General features: G+C 37.3%; 1 protein-coding gene across 2 annotated transcripts; it reads left to right on the top strand.

Moving 5' to 3' along the window:
• The first annotated feature begins 6,334 nt into the window (after nucleotides 1-6,334).
• On the top strand, nucleotides 6,335-20,068 carry LOC149205760 (cyclin-like protein). Of its 2 annotated transcripts, none has more exons than XM_089395148.1 (12): nucleotides 6,335-6,898; nucleotides 12,739-12,787; nucleotides 13,350-13,811; nucleotides 15,209-15,585; nucleotides 15,699-15,938; nucleotides 16,024-16,230; nucleotides 16,577-16,651; nucleotides 16,775-16,841; nucleotides 16,955-18,071; nucleotides 18,186-18,242; nucleotides 19,252-19,341; nucleotides 19,491-20,068. In XM_089395148.1, the coding sequence occupies exons 1-12, from the start codon at nucleotides 6,539-6,541 to the stop codon at nucleotides 19,540-19,542; spliced, it is 3,153 nt and encodes a 1,050-aa protein (XP_089251274.1). In that variant the 5' UTR covers nucleotides 6,335-6,538; the 3' UTR covers nucleotides 19,543-20,068. The 2 variants fall into 2 exon arrangements, with proteins under 2 accessions (XP_089251274.1, XP_089251273.1); XM_089395147.1 differs by having other exon boundaries at nucleotides 6,338-6,898; nucleotides 16,949-18,071.
• The last annotated feature ends 844 nt before the right edge of the window (nucleotides 20,069-20,912 follow it).

The raw sequence follows: 20,912 nt of genomic DNA on the forward strand, positions 1-20,912 counted from the left end.
CAAGAATTGCTTAAGTTTTGGAGTAAGCTCATATTGAGCACCATTGATTTATTTCTCACTTGAGCAACAATAGTACACTCCTTTACGTGACCTTGATTCTTGGAAATGACTTCTCAAACATAATGCTTTATGTAATATGAATAATTTAGATTCTTTTGATGCCTTGATCTTGTACATGATCACACAAGTTAACAAACTTCAAGATTGATAAATTAATGTCATCAATTTAAGCAATTAAATTACCCAACAAGGAGATATTGTAATGAAATATTAAATAAGATGTTGTAGTGAAGCATTAGATCAACAACAACAATGATAAAATATAATGTTGTTGAATTTAAAAAGTAATAAAAAGTAACAATAAAAATAATAAGTTGCATTCAATTTGTTACATTGCAATTTTTTTTTAAACTCAATAAAAGTGCATATATTTTTTTCTAAATAAAATTCATATTATACATATTACATTAAAAAATATTTAAATAATAACAATTTATATGAGTAACCATGATCTTTCAAAATTTCATGTTTAAATTTATTTAATAACCATATAAACACTTAACACTTACAATAATCTCTCTATGCATATAATCTATGCTATGCATATCACATTAAAAAAATGAAATTATAAAACATATAAAAGAAAATGCCATGAGCATATGTATCTAACTATATATATTACGAAGGTTTTAATAAAATTAAAAATAAGAACATTTTTATATAGAGAGATATTAAATTTATATGTAATATAAATAATATTATAAGGAATTGACATAGATCCATCTTAACTTTGTCTTTATTAAGTGTCAAGGGAGATCATATCTCTCGAGGTGCAAATCTTTCCTTAAGTTTTGCATGCAAAAAGAAGTTTGCATTTTTCTTCTTCTTCAAGTTTCGCACTCAAAAAGAGGTTTGCAACCTGAGAGATTTGATCCCTCCCGGTGCTTGGTAGATCTAGATTTAAGATGGACCTATGTTGTTTATATAAGATAAATTTGTTTGATCCTTCCCCATGAAGTGTAAACAAGTTAATTTGTGTGAGGTTTAGTCATCACCAAGGCATTGGTTCAAATCTCATGGCGAGCGGTTGAGAGTGGGAGGCACTTGTGGTGGACTTAAACTGTCTTATAGGGTGTTAGGCTCGATCGAGCCTCACATAATCTGATGACAACTAAAAACCCTAATGATGACATCCCAAAGGTGGGTAGATCATTATTCCATCCAACATTAAAAAAAAAATATTAACCCTCACACAATTAAAAAAAATGAAAATAATATATTTGAAGAATACTTAACAATATTCAATATTATAAAAAATTAATTTCACACACACACACACATATATATATATTTAAATAATTACCCTAAATTATTAATTCAAAACAAATCACTTAATTTTTTTGTGGGGTGAATTATATTATCATTGGAAGCATAAATTTACATAGTGTAGCATACATCGTCAGATCAATCTCTCACTGGGAGAGACCTGACCATATCCAAAAATACACTCTTTGTAAAGAAGAGAGAGATAACTGAGTTCTAAAATAGACAAAAAAAAACTGACTACGACTAAGAAACTAGCTTAAAGGGCTTTATACAAAGGTACCTGAAAACAAAAATATGAAATCCATGACCAAGATCATAACATATCTAAACCAAAGGATCTATATATGATGCTGACACCTAGATGGGTGCATTTGGGTTCTCTGAAGTATCACCTATCGCTGGAGGAATACCAAGGTGTTGCTCAATCCTCTCCACTCTTCGGTCCAGATCCCTCATATGCGTGTGCAAGTGTTCAAGAGAGTGCACGATATCCATACAATTCTCATGCTGATCCAAGATAGTTTGACCCAATAAAAATTTCATCTGCCAATAAAGGTCTATAGTCTACATGTATTGATTGAAATTGCCCCTTGTGTGTCCTACATTCTGGATCCACTCATTCCATTCAGTCAAAACCTTCATGTTTGAGAGAGTAGTCCTATGAGAGGATCATTTCTCCCTCAGACCAGGAGAGTTCTTCTTGAATGTTGGCCAGTGTAATCTCCCATTATTGAGATGAAAATCCTTCTAGTCTGTGATGCATATGAGTGTGGCCTTTCTGGGCCCACTCTTGGTAATAAGTGATCCCTCTTCTGAATTGAGCTCATTAGTGTGGCATGGGGAACAAACCTGCTAGGAAATTGAATTTAGAAAAAGACCAGCCTCGATCTAATATGTGAGTTGCAGAGGTGTTGTACCAAGAAATCTCCACCCTGAATCAAACCTCTAAATTGCATTGGGATGAGAAAGGCAACATTTAATTTCACCACCCGCGAAATTCCAGTCCAACATAAATCAATATCAGAAACAATAAATCGCGTAAATAACCCCCCCAAGAAACTAAAAATCCTGCAGGACAACAAGTCTCCAGCTTCGTTCGCAAAGAGGGTGGATCAAGAGCACCAAAAGCAGACAACAAACGACATTGGGAGCTAGAAGTACCACCCAAATAATGCCCGAAGATAGAAACATAATACCCCAAAAATGAAATATGATATAGCAACATATTGAATGCGATTTCCCCACCCAACACACCTCGACACCAATACTGAAAGACCAATAAGCGAGCACTTCTCTCAAAATGAGATATCCTCCAGGCGAGAAGTGAAACACCATTGCTTTGACATGGTGGAAGACTAAGGTGAAAAGCTTAGACTATAACTGAGGGAAGGGGTGTAGAACCTTACTGAGAGATTTATTAAATAACAAAAATAGAAAGCTCTGCTTAGGATAACGAGTAAGAGAGAGCGAAGAAGGAAAAAAAATGACCACCACTTGTGCTTGGACACCATACAAAGTCCCTTGTAGCAAATCTAAATTAACTGAAACAAAAGAAAGTAGAGGATGAACATAGAATTACCAAGTAGCTGCCGAAGCCGCGTTGACTGGAGGAGGACATCAGTTACATGCTACAAGTAAACTAGCTGGGGGATTGGCAACATTGCATTGTACAAACCTTCCTATCTTACTCCCAACTTAATCACCCTTATCACTAGTGGGATGGACATGACCTCCACTGCTTTCTTCCCTCTATCTGCAACCAAGAATCCAACATTCCATTGCCATAGATTTAAAAACATGGGTAGAATAATTACCACTCCTACCATCACACAAATAAAATACCTCCTCTCGCTAGCTACAACCTACTGTCTTTGCCTTCCCATTGTAGTTAATAATCCTCGTTCCATGTGTATAATGCTCATACGGTAAATGTATTAATCTTAACTGGGGGTGGGTTGCTACAACCCCCAATCCATTTAGTGACAAAGTCATTCCCCCTCTGTCTCATTTATCACCCCATCTAGGGCAAAACAAATCACTTATTTGATGAATACAAAAAAGTAATTTTCAACTTAACTAAACTTTAAAATTAAATTATTACTAACATAACCACATTGGTAAATGTGGTTATATACATCGATAGGATATAGGTAAACATTAATACTTTATTTTTTCACTAATAGATATAAACATAAATCCTAAAAATGTTATGCAACCTGTTATCACCCCAAGAAACTCTCCTAGGTTGTATATCAGAGATGCTCGGGAACATTACAAACTCAACAAAATGTTGGATAAATGGTGGATGAATGATACAAATGCTGCATATTCAAGCCAGATAACCACTTCTGCTATGCTTAACCCCAGACATGGGTGAACACCCCCAGACTACAAGGCTTTAGACCACCAATTACTCACAGTTCTAAGCAAAATGTGATGATGGAGAAGACTGACCACACCAGCAGATGCACATGACCCTGTGATGGCCGGCTGTAACCAGTTAAAAGGTCTGTAAATCTATTTTCTAATGCACAGACAGGATGACAGCTCTCTGGCATTAAAATAACAGAAGCCTGCAAACAAATTCAAAGATACATGCTAAATCCTAACACAGAGGTGGTATGACAACCCCTCTAATGCTAAACATTAATAGCACATGAATAAATGCAAAACAAGCACATCCTGGAACAAGAAGAAGAAGTGGACAATGAGCAATTAACAACAAAAGAAGCTTGCATTAGCTGAAAAATGAATACCAGACGCTGCAGGTATCACAACAGTTACAATCTCCAGAAGTTGAACCTTATAACAAAATAACACTCATCAACCTATTACATTCTGCTTCTGGATATATATAGAGTTTGAATACAAAATATCTCTGCTAACCTATACGTGGAGGTGTCTTAATGGACCACCAACCACATTTACAATTAGATATGGTCTCAAATACAATCCGTTGATTTTAATGGACAAAATCGGCCTTTTAGATAGTCTGATGTCTTTCTCTGGCAGCTGGAGTGAATTATGGATTAAATTCCATGCCTGATAAATGCTCTTCATTGCTCGAGGTCGTCCTGTTTGTCATTCAGGAATTCTGTCAATTGAATGGAGGTAGTTGTAGCTTTAACGCGTAGAGTACTAAATTGTGGTCTCCTTCCTCCTTCGGGCACACAACACAGATTACAGGAATGAAGATTTCATGGCTGAGGCGGGCACAGGAGGAGAATAATCAACCGTCGGATCGCGTGGATCGACGGCGGGAAACACTTTGCAGAAGCTATTAGAGAAGAAGCGGGAATCAAATATGGGCCGTCGGATCGCAAGGATGAACGACGGAGATCAGATCCTGGAGGCTATTGGGAGCAATCGAGGGTGAATGAATATGGGCTATCGGATCTAGGCGCGGTTGATCCGACGGTGATCGCACGCGAAAGTTGTGCGGAGTTTAAACGACGGGGAAAAGCGGTTTTGCGGGCGGGCGGTTTCCCCGCACCGCTTTACGACATCAGGCGGTTTACGTACATGAAGGCGCGATCCAATAGATTCGTGACGCGTGGCAGCCCAAAACCACTGCCCTCGTGGGTTATCGCGTGCGCAGGTCGCGCGATCGGGGGATGCGTCAACCGTCGGATCTGCGATGGACGGTCAGATGTCGAGGAAGAAGCACAATGTTTAATGTGCGGGAAAAGGGCTGTGAAGGGTTATGGAGGGGTGGGTCACATGAGCGCGGGCTCATAAGTTTAGCGCCCGGGGCCTAAAGAAAAGGAGCTATACAGAGTTTGTAAAGAAAAACAAAGGCCACGGGGGAAAGAAGAAATTTTGGAAACAAAGCAGAGAAATCGGGGCTCAGAGAAAACACAGGATTAAACAGAGTTTTAAAGGAGAACGAGGGGCAAAGGAAACCAACAGCTGCGAGCACCCTTCTCGGTACAAACCAATCATCAGCCCTGAAGTTGACCTTTAAACACAGAAAATTATAGCAGAGCCAACACAACCAAAACCCTAACCCTAATAGTTACACTAATAGAATAACATCGCATGATGAGATAATCGACATACAACTTTGATCTATGTGTCCACATCGAACAAAAGATGAGAGATTTCATGTACTATAATGCCCTCTGATTTAGTGATCATTCACTGATATTTATCAAACAAAATTGAAAATTGCTGACTTGTCAAAGAATCACGTCACCATTACCAACTCTTTCACAAATCGCGTCACCATCAGCAACACCGTTCATAAAATTTGTAGTGCGATGTTACTGTTATTTGCCACCTGCGGCAAAGTAATATGGGGATTGAGTTGGATGCTTATTTGAATTAAAATTCAACCAAACGATACCTAGTGACCAAACAAAATGATTCGATTCCAATTTAGTTAACACTTGGTGAAATAAATAATATTTAAATTAAATATACTATTTTTTTGATTTAGAACTGAAAACTCTTTCAAATACTTTTCATATCATTTGTTTCATCATGTATAGGATGAAAAATATTCTCTTGAAATCAAATCTTGATCATTAATTTATTGAAAAATCAACAATTCTATTTATTTTTTACATGTAGGAAAATCTACCATAACTTATAACTCAGTTGTCAAACCAATAGTGAGGATAACCATCTGGCTGCGAAGTGCGAATGCAGGCTGACTCATCACCGTTAATCAAGGAAAACCACGCCACCTGGAATAACCCGCTGGTGATCCGTAAGGGGGCAGGGTTTCACTCTTGCGAGATGCCTCTGGATCTTGGGCCGTTACCCTGTTTCCTTACATCGAAAAAAGACGAACTCTTAACCAAGCAAAAACAATTTTAAAGCATACTCCAAATCCTTGAATCAACAATTCTATTATTATAAAAAATAAAAAAATATTAAAAAACATTATTTTAATGAGTTATTTTACGCATATAATTTGGATAAAAATAACATTACATTCCATAAAAAAGGAAAACATAAGGCTACTGCTACCGACCTAAGATTTCCCAATATCTGTATTTTAAGTGTAAACAAACCAGGCTTTATATGTGATTAAGCAATCTCAATAATCAATTCCCTTTGATTTTCAGCCTCTCGTTGGTTGTGATGGTCGCGATTAAAATCGAAGGGCTTTGAGTCTGAATGCATGAACGAATGAAATTGAAGGGGGTTTTAAATAACTAGTCGAGGAGGGTTTAAAGAGATAATCGTCGAGGAGAGGCAAACAGGAATGGACGCCGTGCAACAGCAGAGTCACAGGCCCCTGAAACCCATGATGGATCCGCACCAGCACCAGGACCAGAATCAGAACCAGCACCCACCTGGTGTCCCTTGGTATCCTGGGCAGTTTCAGTATCAGACCTCAGGGGCACCACCGCAGCAGTGGGTTCCTTCTCATCATCATAATCCTTCTATGGATCAATCGATGCAAGGGCAACAGCAGCAACAACAACAGTACGCTCCAGGACATGGGTTCAACCCCATTCACGACATGTACACACAACATCAAGGGCAACAACACTACCCTCCTCCTCCGCAACGGCCTATGCCGCCCCATCAGGTTACTCACATGTATGCTCAACCGGATCAGGTGACCATCTTTACACAGCGATTTTTGTTATTTCTGGTTGCACCTGTGTCCGTTTTCATGTTTAGCACTCCTAATTCCATGAAGTAATTATTATTGCTACTATTATTATAAAACATATGCCCACTTAACTTCCTGCTGTGGCTATATTCCCTCATTTTTATATTCTCAGTGTTTTGAATAGTACTCCCAGTGGTAATCAGCATCTGTACGTTCTTCCTGTAATTTAGGTATAGAAGTTAGGGTTTACTTATTTCTACAGTATTGCGTAATTGTCCAATGCCTTTGTTTATTTGTTAGGGTTCGACTAGAAATTAGTTTTAACGATATCAGCGGATTGGATTTTATATACTTTTAGCCTTTTAGACAAAGGCATCATCTGGGGCGTTCTAGATATATTAGGCATTTGGAAACGCGTAATGACAGGATAAAAAGGACGAAGATTGAAATTCAATTAATGTGAAGGAATACAAATTAAAAAGGGTTGGAAAATGGCATATAGAAATGCCAACCCGTGCTGATGCTGCATGAAAAAAGTTTGTATACCTCCTAAGTGAACTGAAAGTTTCTTCTTTTAGGCTAAAGTCACATTGTCAAATTTGGTGAAAAAGAAGGTAAGAAAAATATCTTCCGAGCGAAACCCATAAAAATGTCAGCGAGTCAAAATTCTCGCACAAGAAATACCTTTTTTTTTTTACATAATTAGCATCTAGAACACTGCGTGTAAATGATTTTTGCCTCAACGTTTCGAGTCACTAGATGGGCTTATCGTCAAGAGCTGAGTGCTGAATCTGCTAACCAATTTTTTTATAGCTTCAAATGTGATAAAACATGTCAAAAATTACCAAATATTTGAACTATGTTTTCATAGTATACTTTTTTTGTTTATATAAACTTTTCATTTAAACCAAAAAATTTCACCAAATATGCCGAAATTTGATTCGGGCTGTTGAGTCTGGTGAATTTAATTGGTTTCTTTTACATTTTGTAAATTGCAATTTTTTTTAAGAGATTTACTGAAAGTGGCTGCAAAGGTTTTAGTCATAAATGCCTTTCACACCCCTCCCTTTACATGTCCACCACTATCAAGTTGGCAGTGCAAGCAGAGGTGCTTCATCAAAAACATAAAAGCAAGCATCTTTGCAAGGGCTGCTCTCACCTGGCTCACAAAGTAGATAGAATGAAGTTGTGAAAACTAAATAAATTAAACAAATTATATTTGTTTTTTATTTTTCCAGGTTACAAAGCCTGTGGGAAAGACGGAAAATTATGATATGGAAGAGGGTACAACCGAATGTTCATTTCCTTTTCTTTTTGAGAAGAATGGAAATACCTGCTTATCCTAAAGATTATTATGACACGTCCTATCTGTTAGAGTGAATCAGGAACCAATACAGAAAGAGTACTTCCCTGGGATGGTACCCAGGGTAAACCCTAGAATCTTTGGGCACAATGCAGGTCAAAAGCAGAACTTGAAGCCATTACAGCAGTATACTGAATATGAGCTCAACATCTTGTGAGAATTGAACCTCGGTGGGGAGGACAACAATCATTCCTCCTAACCACCTGAGAAAATCCAATTGACAGCAACAAGTTATTTCATAGCAATGATCCTACAAATTAATAAATCAAGATGGGATTTGGTGGGTAGCTTAGCACTGTTAGATTAGATGGATAAGGTAAATAGGTTCTACTTATGTACTAACAGATAGTTATAAAAATAAGACACTCAGTGAATGTTGCTTCAATGAGTCCTGAAACAGATTTTCCTGCAAAGAACCAAAAGTTTGTAATTATTGTTATGCCCAAAGTTGCCCTGTTTATTAAAGTTCTTGTCTTTTAATCTTATGAAGTTTGAGATGTGGGAAATTTTAAAAACTATCAAAGGCGACAAGCAAATATAAAATTTAAATTTTCCTTCAAAATAACATTTTAAGAAGAATGCTGTCTGACTACCGGCATAGATCCATCTTAACTCTGGATCTACAAAGTGCTAAGAGGGATCAATTTCTCTCAAGATGAAAACCTCTTTTGAGTGCAAAACCTGAGAAAAGGTGTGCACCTTGAGAGCTTTGATCCCTCTTGACACTTGCTAAATACTTAGTTAAGATGGACTTATGTTGGTTCTTTATAATATTAGTTATCTTACATACATTTAATATCACTATATATAAAAATATTCTTATTTTTAATTATAGTAAAACCCTATGTAGCTGCATACATATGCACATGGCATTTTTCTTTGACATGTTTTATAAATTTTTGTATTAATTTAATTTGTAATTGTGATATTCATAGCATAGATTGTATGTGTATATAGAGAGAGATTATTGTAAGTCTTAGACATGTTTTATAAATTTTTGTATTAATTTAATTTGTAATTGTGATATTCATAGCATAGATTGTATGTGTATATAGAGAGAGATTATTGTAAGTCTTAAGTCTTATGTGGTTATTAACTAAATTTAGACATCAAGTTTTGAAATATTATGGTTACAAATTGAATCATAATTTTTTAAATTCCTTTTAATGTGATATGCATATTATAAATTTTTTTCGAAAAAATTGTTTGTAACCTTATTTATAAAAACAAAATTGCAATATAGCAAATTGATCCCTGACTTATTATTTTTATTATTACTTTTTGTTACTTTTTAAATTGAGTTGACTTTATGTTTTACTATTATTTGATGTAATGCTTCACTACAACAGCTTATCTAATGCTTCACTACAACATCTCCCTTGTAATGGATCAACATTATTTTTTTTCAATTTAATTTTAAATCTAATGCCTCATTTATGTAACGCACCACTACATCTCCTCCATACTGGGTTGTAGAGCACCTCTCAATGCAATCAACATATGTACTATGGACGACTGACAATTATTGATAGTTGCTATGATGTGTTATATTTATTTCAAAGAGAATCGGTAAACTCACTGACTATGTGTTATTTTTTATTCATATACAGATATATTTCAATGATATATGGTATAATCTTGTTAATTCTTTTGTAGGGAATAGGCACTTATTGATTTGCGGCAAGTTTCTTCTTCTATGTTTCTCCCTTACCGTTTTGTTTACAATTTTTTCTATCGTGCAATAGCACCTCTCGAGTCAAATCTTCCCTCATCACTCCATTCTTTGTTCTCTGTCCAATCTCATTACTGCTTCTTTATCTCTCATTGCTTGTCTTCCATAATGTTGCTATTTTCTTCAAAAAAACATAGAAATGATATTTACAAGAAAATTTGATGCTCAGCATTCAGGAGTCCACTGAAGATAAGTATCTAGAATATTATGAAGAAATCTGCTGCCAAAACAGCAGTGGTCTAGCAACAATCTTCATCCAAAGAGTTATGTGCTAAGTCACATCAAATTTGAAACAATAAATTGTTAAGGACAGTGTGGGAATTAAACTTTATTTGGCCTTACTGCTGAGATGAGTTAACTCAGTCGTGAGTCCAACTCTCTTCCAGCAAGTCATACTTGTTGGCAGAGAGTGAGTTCTGCAAGTGTTTGCAGGTCAGACCCTGACCCCTGAATAACTTGTGGGCAATTTACCTGCCTGAGAGTCCAAATCACAGGTGGATGGAGAAATCTTAGGTGTCAAATATAAATGCCAAAATGGGAAAGAAAAGTCTTCATTTTGGACAACATACGCAGCCAAGTTATTGCCAAGTCTTTGTGGAACTCTTACACTTCGGCCTTGCAGAGTTTTCTGCTGTTTTTTTTTAATTCTGGCAATAGCATCACTAGAAAAGGGAGATGTACAATGCAATATTTGCAAAAAATCTGTTAGTGGGGGCATACTCACTCCATAAGACCATTTGGCTCAAAGATAGAAACAAATGTAAGATAATGCCCAAGTGAGCCTATAGATGCCTATAGTTTATATGGTATTGAAGCTGTAAAAGGGATGAAATTGGTGGTGCTTTTGTTTTTTTTTCTGCACCTGATTCTTAAACCAGAAAGTGCAAATGCCATTTCTGATTCTCCTCCAACAGCCTCCAAATTTTGTGGAAATCATAAATGAAGAAAGTGATTGGACAAGCTTGGCTACTGTTTCACTACAAATCTTAATTTTTTTTTGCCTACATGATTTAAAAGCCTATAACCTGTCACTCACAGTCCCTAGAATTTTATTGAATTAATTGCCTTTTGGATGGAGAATACTTTCAGCATTTTTTTGGCCCCATGGGAAAAACCAGCTGAGATATCTGCCAGAATGTGGGTTTTTCATTTTTTTTTTATTGTTCTGTTTTTGTGCTTCAAAAATAGATGGTTGAGTTTCAGGCTTAACTCAGCCAGTCTTCCATGATTCAATCAAACTGGTTGAGTCTTGTAGGATTTGGAGAAACTCACTGAGTCTTGCAGGGCTTGGTGAAGTCCCATTCAAAATGGTTGAGCTATGGCAGTCTGACCTGTTTGACAGTTTTTATGTTGCTGGTTTGACTCGGATTGTTTGGGTGAAGGCATGTCAAACTGGTGACTCTCAGCTAAGTCTTCCAATTCTTGTAAGTACGCTTATAAATGGTACTACCTTCTGTGTAAATCAAGAATTCGTACAAGTACACAGCAACTCCTGTTCTTACATACATTCAGAGGCTCAGTTCTTGCTTGTACTACTCCTTGCTTTCTTCTATCTGCTGATATCTGTAATCTTTAGAATCATTGCTAGTTGGGAACTGCCGTAGCTTTCTTTGGAAAGAGTTCTAGCATTCATGGTGATTGGTGAGCAAGAGGCATCAACCCTGATCCAATTAACAACATATAGCATCAAAAGCAGTAGATCAGCCACATTCATGGCTTCTGATGACTATATCTAATAACCCTACAAGGTTTGTGCTTAAGCCTCAATTCCCAACCTGTATTTGAGAGTATAACCACAGTACTGTTAGATAATTTTTTTCTTTCCAATGTATTGGAGCCATTGTTTGGTGGGGCATAAAATGAGAAAGGTCATAGTTATTGGAAGAGAAAGAGAAAGGTCATAGTTACCGTGTATATGGCTTCTATGATCCTCATTCCTCCAAGCATCTGCAGCAGCTAAGTGGAAAAGTTGAACAAGCTACGCCTTTCTGAGAACTTGGTATCGAAGCCTAACAGAATTACCTTCTTATATCCCTCATTTGTCACTGCGGACTGGAAGTTGAAGATAACACTCTCAATCTTGTGCCAGCAATTGGAATTTAATACTCTCAAGGTAGAGCTAGCTCCTGAGAGTAAACTTTCTTTGCACAATGTCAAGCATTGCAGTTGAGAGCTGACTACAGCTTCTTGATTGTTTGGCCTCTAGATGCAAGTTGACTCTTTCTGAATAATGATGAATTAAAAGCTGAGCTGCTTCCATGTTGAAAAAATATACAGTTAAGCTATGAAAAGTGGGAACATGGCATGATATCCTTTGCTGACAGTTTATCTGAGATGGGGCCAGGGTATAGCCATGAAGTTGTCAAAGGGCTGATCTTCCAGAGGGCCTTGCTTCCTGCATGATAAGACATTCATTCCATGTGCAGTCCTGACTGATGCAACCATGAACTTCCATTCTCATTTTCTTATTAGCACCATGCCTTCCGTTATGTGCAGGTCCACAGACATTTACTCTCGCGGCAAGCATTGGGGCAATCCCACACTTAAGCAGACACTTCTCTACATACCACACATTTGTCTCTATTTGTTTTAATTGCATTTGATGCAGTGTTCATTTGTTTTCCATTAATTCTTTTGTTGACAAGTAATATAATTTTGTCTGAACATATGCACAGTGGACAGAATAATCTGCTTGAATGTTTGAACTGGTTTGAACTAATTTAGTGCGTTTGATTCATTTTACTGTAGGGTTGGACAAATACAGGCTGGAGTCACCAACAACCATGGGAGTTTACAGGTATTGTATCGACCAAAAGTTTGCTATAAAGATGTTCAGAATTTCAGTTTTTAGTATAAGATGAATGCATATTGTTAAATATTTGCATATCTTATTTCTGTTATTGGACATTCACTTGAGGTTTGTCATTAACTTGTTTCACATTCCATTGCCTTTGTTTCTATTAATCTTGTAGATTGATTGATCTGATTGTGTCACTGATAAATGTCAGTGTATTGGTTTATTTGTTTCCCTGTAATGCCTGTTTACAGTTTTAGAGTTTTCAAAATTTATTCATACTTTAGCCTTTTGAGTTCTATCATTGCCCATGTATATCCTTTCTGATTGCATTGTAAAACTGGAGTTTATTATGCTTGCCATGAGATGTAAACCCTCAGCAATCTGCTTAAATCAATTGATTTCACCTCTTGGACTACATCTTCAGGATTTGACAGTGATGTGGAAGTGGCCAAACCATTGATAGTTTTTCCCCTTATTTATATATATTTTCAAGATCCTTATTTTACATCTAAGTGGCATTGGTGATTTTGAGTTTATTTTTTTGTTGATAACAATGTTGCAGGTAACAATACTGGAGTCAGCAACGAACAAGATTGGGCTGCCAGAGCTAGAGCATGGGCAGCGGCTAAAGCGGCTATGGAAGCTCAGCAGGCACAGCCTCAGTTCACACCTTTAGGTAGATCAGTTGAGCATACAGTTTATCAAGATCATTATTCTCAGCCGGTTCAGACACAGTTTCCTGAGGTTCACCAACCATCTCTGCCACCACTGAGTCATCAAACTGTTCAGCTGCCCCCTGTACCAGTGCCAAATATGGCTACAAATCAGGCTCAAGATTTGACAACTCAGTATCCTACTGATTTATCATCTTCATACAACCAAGATGGTTTTATGTCTTACAGCTCTAAAGATGGAGCTGCTCCTCATGAACAAAACACTTCAGTTAATTCTTCTCAAGGATCTATACCTACCATTAATCCAAGTTATTCACAAGAAATGGTCTCAAATTATACTTCATTTTCAGGTACTCTTCTATATTCTTCGGGCAGATGATATTTCATGCTGTAAATTGTCAACATATAATAGGATTATGACCACCACTGATATTAAGGGGCACTTTCATAGGGATTAGAAGTTATGTTTTAGCTATAAATTTTAATGGAGTTCAATTAGGTGGGTTACTTGCTGGAACCTCTAATAGATTTTTTTGTTTTTAATTTTTAATAATTTATATATTCTGTTTTATTTCTTTAAAATGATTTTTTTCTTAAATGCTGTTTACTTTCTGATGCACTTGCCTGTAATGTAGTTATATGAATCCTCTTTCAAGGTATTCCTTTAACCTTATGCACCGAAATCATCTGAATTTGACCATTTTATACATATAAATGTAAAGTCATTTTGCATGGTTGAATTTGCCTCTCTGTTAATGAGATAAATATTCCAAGTTGTCTGGCCTACATTAGCTTTAATATGAAAATAACCTTTGGTGGCCATGTAGTTATTGACATCGGAGGGAGAAGATATGCTATGTTCTACCAAGTTTCTGAGATGGGGCAGTGTGGGAGTGGGAAGATGCACCTAAATTTTAGGAAAATTCAAGGGGGATGGGGGGATGTCAGGGTTCCTAGCATAAGGGTCTGTCTCTAAAATTATAAAATATAAAAATAATAATGGTAAAATCCCATGCAAATTCATCATTGTGCAATCCAGTGGAAATGATGGAATTTATGAAATTCTACTTTCTCCATATAAAGTCTGAATATACTGGAACCACTCTCTAATACCCTGAAACAATAAATGGTAATTCTAAAAATCTTAAGTAGAAGTGACATTCTCTTGACCTTAATGGGAATGCTACTTTTACTTTATGAATTTAATAATCATTAATTACAAAAAGTCTTGGGAGGAGTGCTTAGGCATCCCCATTCTTTTGGGAGGGGGCACTCAGATGTCCCCATTTTGGGGGAACACATCCCTCACACTGGGAAAAATGAATTTGAAACGCTCAGGCATGCCCATTCTCTTGGGAGTGGGCACTCAGATGTCCCCCTTTTGGGGGAACACGTCCCCCACACTGGGAAAAATAAATTTGGAAAACATGTTGTCCAAAGATTGCTGAACTTAGGAGCTCTTTAAAAAATGAATTTGCAAAGCATGTTGTCCAAAGTTCAAACTTAGGGCCTCTTAACTTGATGATCTCTAAATACTACATTACTACATTGGCACAGTTCAGAGGGGAATTGTGTTATGGCCAATTATCATATGTGTAGGTCTCAAATATATATTTTTGATGATATTTTCTTTACAAGCTAAGCTTTGATGTGTGGGGATGGGAAAAACCTGTAAGACTTTGAAGACAACTGGTATTTTAAACATTTGTTTTCAGTTCCAAATGATTGACAATGAATGTATCAGCAGGTCCTGAAGAGCATGTTAATCCAAGGCAGACTTCCCACTCACCATTGTCATCACCCATGACTATGGTACAAGATGATCAACTGTCTCAGGTTTCAACAACTCAGATACCATCACAGTCTACTCAACAACCTCACTTTACATATTCTGATCAGCAAGTACCACCAGCCCATGAAGTGAATCATCAGCAATCAGAATTTGAACATGGTCAGGAATATCACCAGCTTCAGCGATCCAATTATTTGCAGCCTGTACCAACAGTGGCAATGGAAGGTCAGGAGTATAGTGGACCACCACCCTCAGTGGCTGGCTGGCCTCAGTTAGGTGGTCCTAGTGCACCGTTTCCAGCTGTTCCTCCTATCCTTCCATCTGGTCATCAGGTATTGTTTTTTACTGTGATTTTGGGGCCTTGCTATTCAATTTTTTTTGATGAACCTGGTCTTTCAACTAATTTTCATGCATCTATTGATCGTTTTATTCCATCAATCATCAGTTTGATCATCCATACATGTCTCTACCTCATCCAATCCCTGGGCCTCCTGCACATTTATTTGGAAGAGTCCCTGGACCTCAGACTGGACCTGGCTTTCGTCCAAATCTGCCACCCATTGGTGGACCTTTTGGCATAGGACCAGGCAGCCCAGGCCTACCTCCTGGACCAGCTGGGATGGTTGGGCCTGCTTTTATGGGAGAGAATAATGGGGCTTTTGGTGTCCCCGAGCGACCCAAAAAGGTAACATTCTTTTTTTCAATATTGTTTTTGTGGAACCAACTGTGCTGTCCAGGATTTTCATTGATTAAATATGTTTCTAATGCAGGCATTTGTGCCTAACTGGCTGAGAGAAGAACTCATGAAAAATAAAGCTGTGGTTGTTGCAAATACCTCAGCACAGGGTTTAGCGTTAGAAGATTCTTTCCCTGCAAGCAGATCTGAAGATGCAAATAGATCCTTTCGCAAAGCTGACCTTGCAGACAGCAAAAGTGTTGATTCTGGGCGTTCTAGTGATGATGAAGATGATGAAGAGGTTTGTTTAGTCAGTTTTCCATCTCTGTAACTATTTTTGTTAGACTTGATGTGTGAGTCGAGCATTCCTAAATGCTGCATTTCCAAACAATGTACTTTCTTCATATTTCTACTGTTCAAGTTTTTTTTTGTACTTGGTGTGCAGTATTTGTATGTATCTTGCTTCTTTTATCCTTTATTAGTGTCTGTTGATGCTTTTATTTAATGCCTGCTATTCTGTCTACTGATTCCTGAGATTGGAATCATCCTTTTTAGGCATTTTCTGATAATTATATGGTTTCAATATTGCTTTACTTTTTGAAATGATGTTTCCAATTAATTCAATCTCGCTTTTTCTTGATGAAAAGGATGAGCTGGAGGCAGCAAGAACTGCTGCTATCAATCAGGAAATTAAACGTGTATTGACTGAAGTGTTATTGAAGGTTAGCTGTAATTTCAACTTTTCTTTTCATGATTCTTTATGATGTGCCAGTTACCTCTTTGTTTGTTATACACATTGCCTTATTTATGATTTTATTGAATTGGGGGCTTATCTCTGTTGACAGGTCACAGACGATCTTTTTGATGAAATTGCCCAGGAAGTTCTAGACGAGGATGATCATAGTGCTCAAGGTTGGCTGGTTCTTGTTTCTGCTGTCACTGTATTTCTGGTCTTCTAGTGGGATTTAATAGTCTTAGAGCTTATATTTTTCTAACTCATTAAGTTTTGTGACTCATAGTTGCAGTTAAGAGGCATGCTGCAAGTGACCGTAGTAGAATGAAAGTTTTCTCAAAGTCATCTCCACCACCTCCACCAGTTCAAACCCCAGTGGCATCTGCAAGGGTGCTTGTTGCAGCCAGCAATGCCACTGCAGTTAATGGGGATGACACTGAAAAGTCAAATTCAGGTGCGCCTGGTGAGAACCTTCTTGGTCTTGCAAACTATGCTTCAGATGAGGATGATGAAACAGATCAGGCTAGACATCATGTGTCATCTCAGGGTCCAGAGCAACAGGAGGGTGGTTTGATGGAAGATGGAAATAGGGAGGAACTAGGTGGTCAAGTCAGTGCAGGTGAGAACTCTGGTGGTGAAATATCAAAGGACGACAGACAAGCAGATGCAGAAAGGCATAATCCTAGGTCTCTGGGGCAAACTAAAGATACAGCTGTCAACAAAGATGCTGGTGTAACATTTGAAGAAGATGAAAGTCTCAAAGAGACTTTAAACCTGCATGCTCCAAAGTCTGTGGAGAAAGGTATAGAGAGACATCAAGCAAGTTCCAAATCTTCCCGTTCGGAAATTGACTTTGACAAGGGAAGGCCTAGTGATTCAAAAGACAGAGAAACTAAATTTAAGGAAAATGACAAGCATGATATAAGAAGGGGTGCATCCGTAGTGAATCCTGAGCATGGGGAAACCAAGAACAAAAAAGGAGAGAACAAGCAACATGATATGGCTCAACATAGAAAAGATGGGGAAAGGGATAGGGATAAGGAGAAGGAGAGGGAGAGGGAGAGGGAAAAGGATCGGGAAAAGTTAAAGGAAAGAGAGAAAATCAGAGCTGGGGATAAGAAAAGGGATAAAATACATGATCATGAAGGGAGAAAGGGATCGGACAAAGAAAGCAGAAAGGATCATGAGAAAGACAAAAGGAAAACTGACAAAATTGATGATGGTAAGAAAATTGATAAAGAGAGAGGTGAGAAAAATGGCAAAGTAAGACAAAGAGATATCAAGGATGCAGGGAAGTACAGGAAACGGTCATCATCAGTTAGCAGTAGAGGTCGAAATGGCAAGGTTGATTCCTATGATAGTAATAACAGTAGTTCAGGTGCAGATGAAACTGAGAATAAGAAAAGAAGGTTTAATTCTTGTTCTCTACAACTTCACTCAGATTGTGTTGCCATGCATTTGTTTTGGTTTAACTGATTTATGGTTATACTGATCAGTTTCACAACTTGGGATGTGTGTTCTAGGAGGGTGCGCTCAAGCAGACGCAGTTCATCACCATCACCTGTTAGGTCCAGAAAGAGGTATGTGTGAATGAGCTGTAAAAATATAGAGCATCACGTACTAGCAACTATATCTAGAGGAATTAACATACAAGAAATTGGTTGCTCCATTTATTGAAAATGCTAACTATATGATGATGTTGGATTGCGTTGCTCTTTTTGTTATCTAGCTTGACAAAACTTTATTTTCACTCGTGCTTTTTCATGATTGTAATTTCTTTAAGTGAAAATATTTGAATGAATTCTCTCTCATATTTTGTATCTTGGGTGCTTGCCTTTGCCAGTTTTCATAGCATATTGGTTTAAGATTGAGCAACTTATGAAGTATTTACAAGGAATATTTTTTCCTAGTGTAGAAATAATTATACTTGATAAAATAAACGTGATTTTAGTATTACCCAGCGGAGTTAATTATATCTCAACCATTTGTCTTTTCTAGTAAGTTCTCTTAAAAAGCATTTAGATTTAAAAGAGCTGACTGTTGCGAATAAACTTGATAAGCTGTTTTTGTGTTTCTGACAAGTTCTTGTTATAGAGGTAAAGGGATGAATTAAAAACGACTTCTTGGCTTCCTGACGTACCACTGAATAGCTGTTGATGGTTTTGTATGGGTACTGTCAGGCTCTCACAGCGTTGTGATATGACCCTTCAAGTCTTACTGCAGGCCCTTTGTTTTGTTTATAAATCCTGGAAAATGACCGATGGCACTAAAATTTAATTTACCAAATATAGACAACTTGGAATCAAGGCCTTTTATAAATATACCCTCCAGCTATTTATTTTTACGTACGATAATCTGTTTAGCAATCTCAGGACCAAAAAAAATGTATTAATCAATCCCCAGATGTGAAGATTGGCATCCATGGAGTGTAGGATATCCTGGGATTGTCTGTGGCATTATAATTCTATGATCTTTCCAGTTATATATTTGCAGGTCACTGCTACTGGGGTAAGATATTTCTTCACAACTAAAAGTTAATATTGACTTGTTTTAACTTACTGGATGAGTATGATCATGTGTTATTTCTAGACAAGTTTCGCGGTCTCGTTCTCGTTCTCGTTCATCACATGCCAGACATTCTCATCGCAGGCATTCCCCTTATCCTTCTCATGAGGGCAGGTAAGAGGCCACCTACTTTTATTTATCAAAATTTATAAGATCCACGGCACATTAACAATAAGATGGATGATCCTTGCAGTATATTGTCAAAGGTGAGTTTTTTTCTTTAGAGTATTATGATTTATGATGCCAATTTGTTTGAATAATAGGCGCAAGCAGTCACGGTCTGGATCACCTGTTCGAAGGAGGCGGCGAAGCTAAATGCTGACTTTAAACCACAGCTGGATCTTAAAGGAGTGGCACAGTACTCTAAAGTCAGATTACTGTAATCTCTTGATGAAAGAAAAGCTATGTATTGGAAATTACTTCACCTCTTTATGAGTCCACCATCTTGAAGAACAAAACATAGCAAGGAACGTTGGTTTATGCTTTCTGTGGTAGCCTGCTCATCCATGTGGCAATGTTTCTCTGGCCTGCTCATCGGAAATCAAGAATAATATGAAAATTGAGGCTGGTTTTAATGCTGCTTCTCTCCTAACATGGCCGTTATAATGGACTTAACAGGTCAGATTAATGTAATTTTTGCATATGTTATAATTCCATTCAAAGGGCATTTGGCTTTGCAGTACAGTGGCTTGGTGTTGAGCAGGGGTGGTTGCACAGGAAAGAGACATGAATGTCTTCGGTCCATTAATATCTTCAGTTTCCTGGTGTTGAAGGTTTTGCTTTCTATGTTTGTTGCAAGACTTTAAATTATACAGCTGGTAGCCTTGTAAAGGTTTTGTAAGGTGTTCTAACCTAACTGATCTGGAAGGTATTCCATATCAATAGTGTTTGTTAAAGACTATGAGCACATCTTGCAGAGGCACATTTATGCCTTGTTTAGTGATCTTTGGAAAATGGGTTCTGTAAGAATAAGGTTCCCCACTCAAAGCTGATGTGCTCGATTCAGATTATAGAATGTGCCATTGTTTCTTTGTGTGCACTTAAGGAATCGGAATAAAGTCCTGAAAATCTGAGCAGTGCTATATCAATGCCATGTTTATATTGTTTTTTTTAATGGCATGGTAACTCTACAAATTAGCCTTTGTTTCTAAGATAGCATTTTGCTCTATAAAGTTGCAGTTTGTATGGCATTTTGCTCTATAAAGTTGCAGTTTGTGATGAACTGTTGTTTGAGGATTCAGAAAATCTTTACCAGTTTATATGATCTAGTTCTTAACCTCAAGTCTGTTCCTTCCATTGGGATATCTTCGGTTTTCAACTTTGATTCTATTGCTCTCCTGGGAGGAATAACCTAGCTTTCTGTAAGTGGACATTTTTATGAAAGATGAAGTCGCTATTTGATAACAGTTGTTATGGTTTGTGCAGTGAATGAAAGCAAACAAAATGAGGCCTGCTGGTTATATGAAATGAGAAGGATTTTGTTTTAATTTTTGCTTATGTTGGGGTCAATCAGTAAACAGTAAGGATATTGTCTCAATACTTTCGGAAGTACTTTTTTTGTTTCAATTTTTTTGATCCACTGGGAGCAATGAACCTCAACTCTGCATTCTCAAGGGCCTACTGCAGTGTTAAAAGCTATCAAATTGGGCCAACGCACACTGTTTTTTGTCTTTGTGCTTGGTGAT

This window comes from Pinus tabuliformis, chromosome 1_2, assembly GCF_031772625.1.
Source record: "Pinus tabuliformis cultivar Carrire ecotype Pingquan chromosome 1_2, CPIR1, whole genome shotgun sequence".
Taxonomy (NCBI): Eukaryota; Viridiplantae; Streptophyta; class Pinopsida; order Pinales; family Pinaceae; genus Pinus; species Pinus tabuliformis.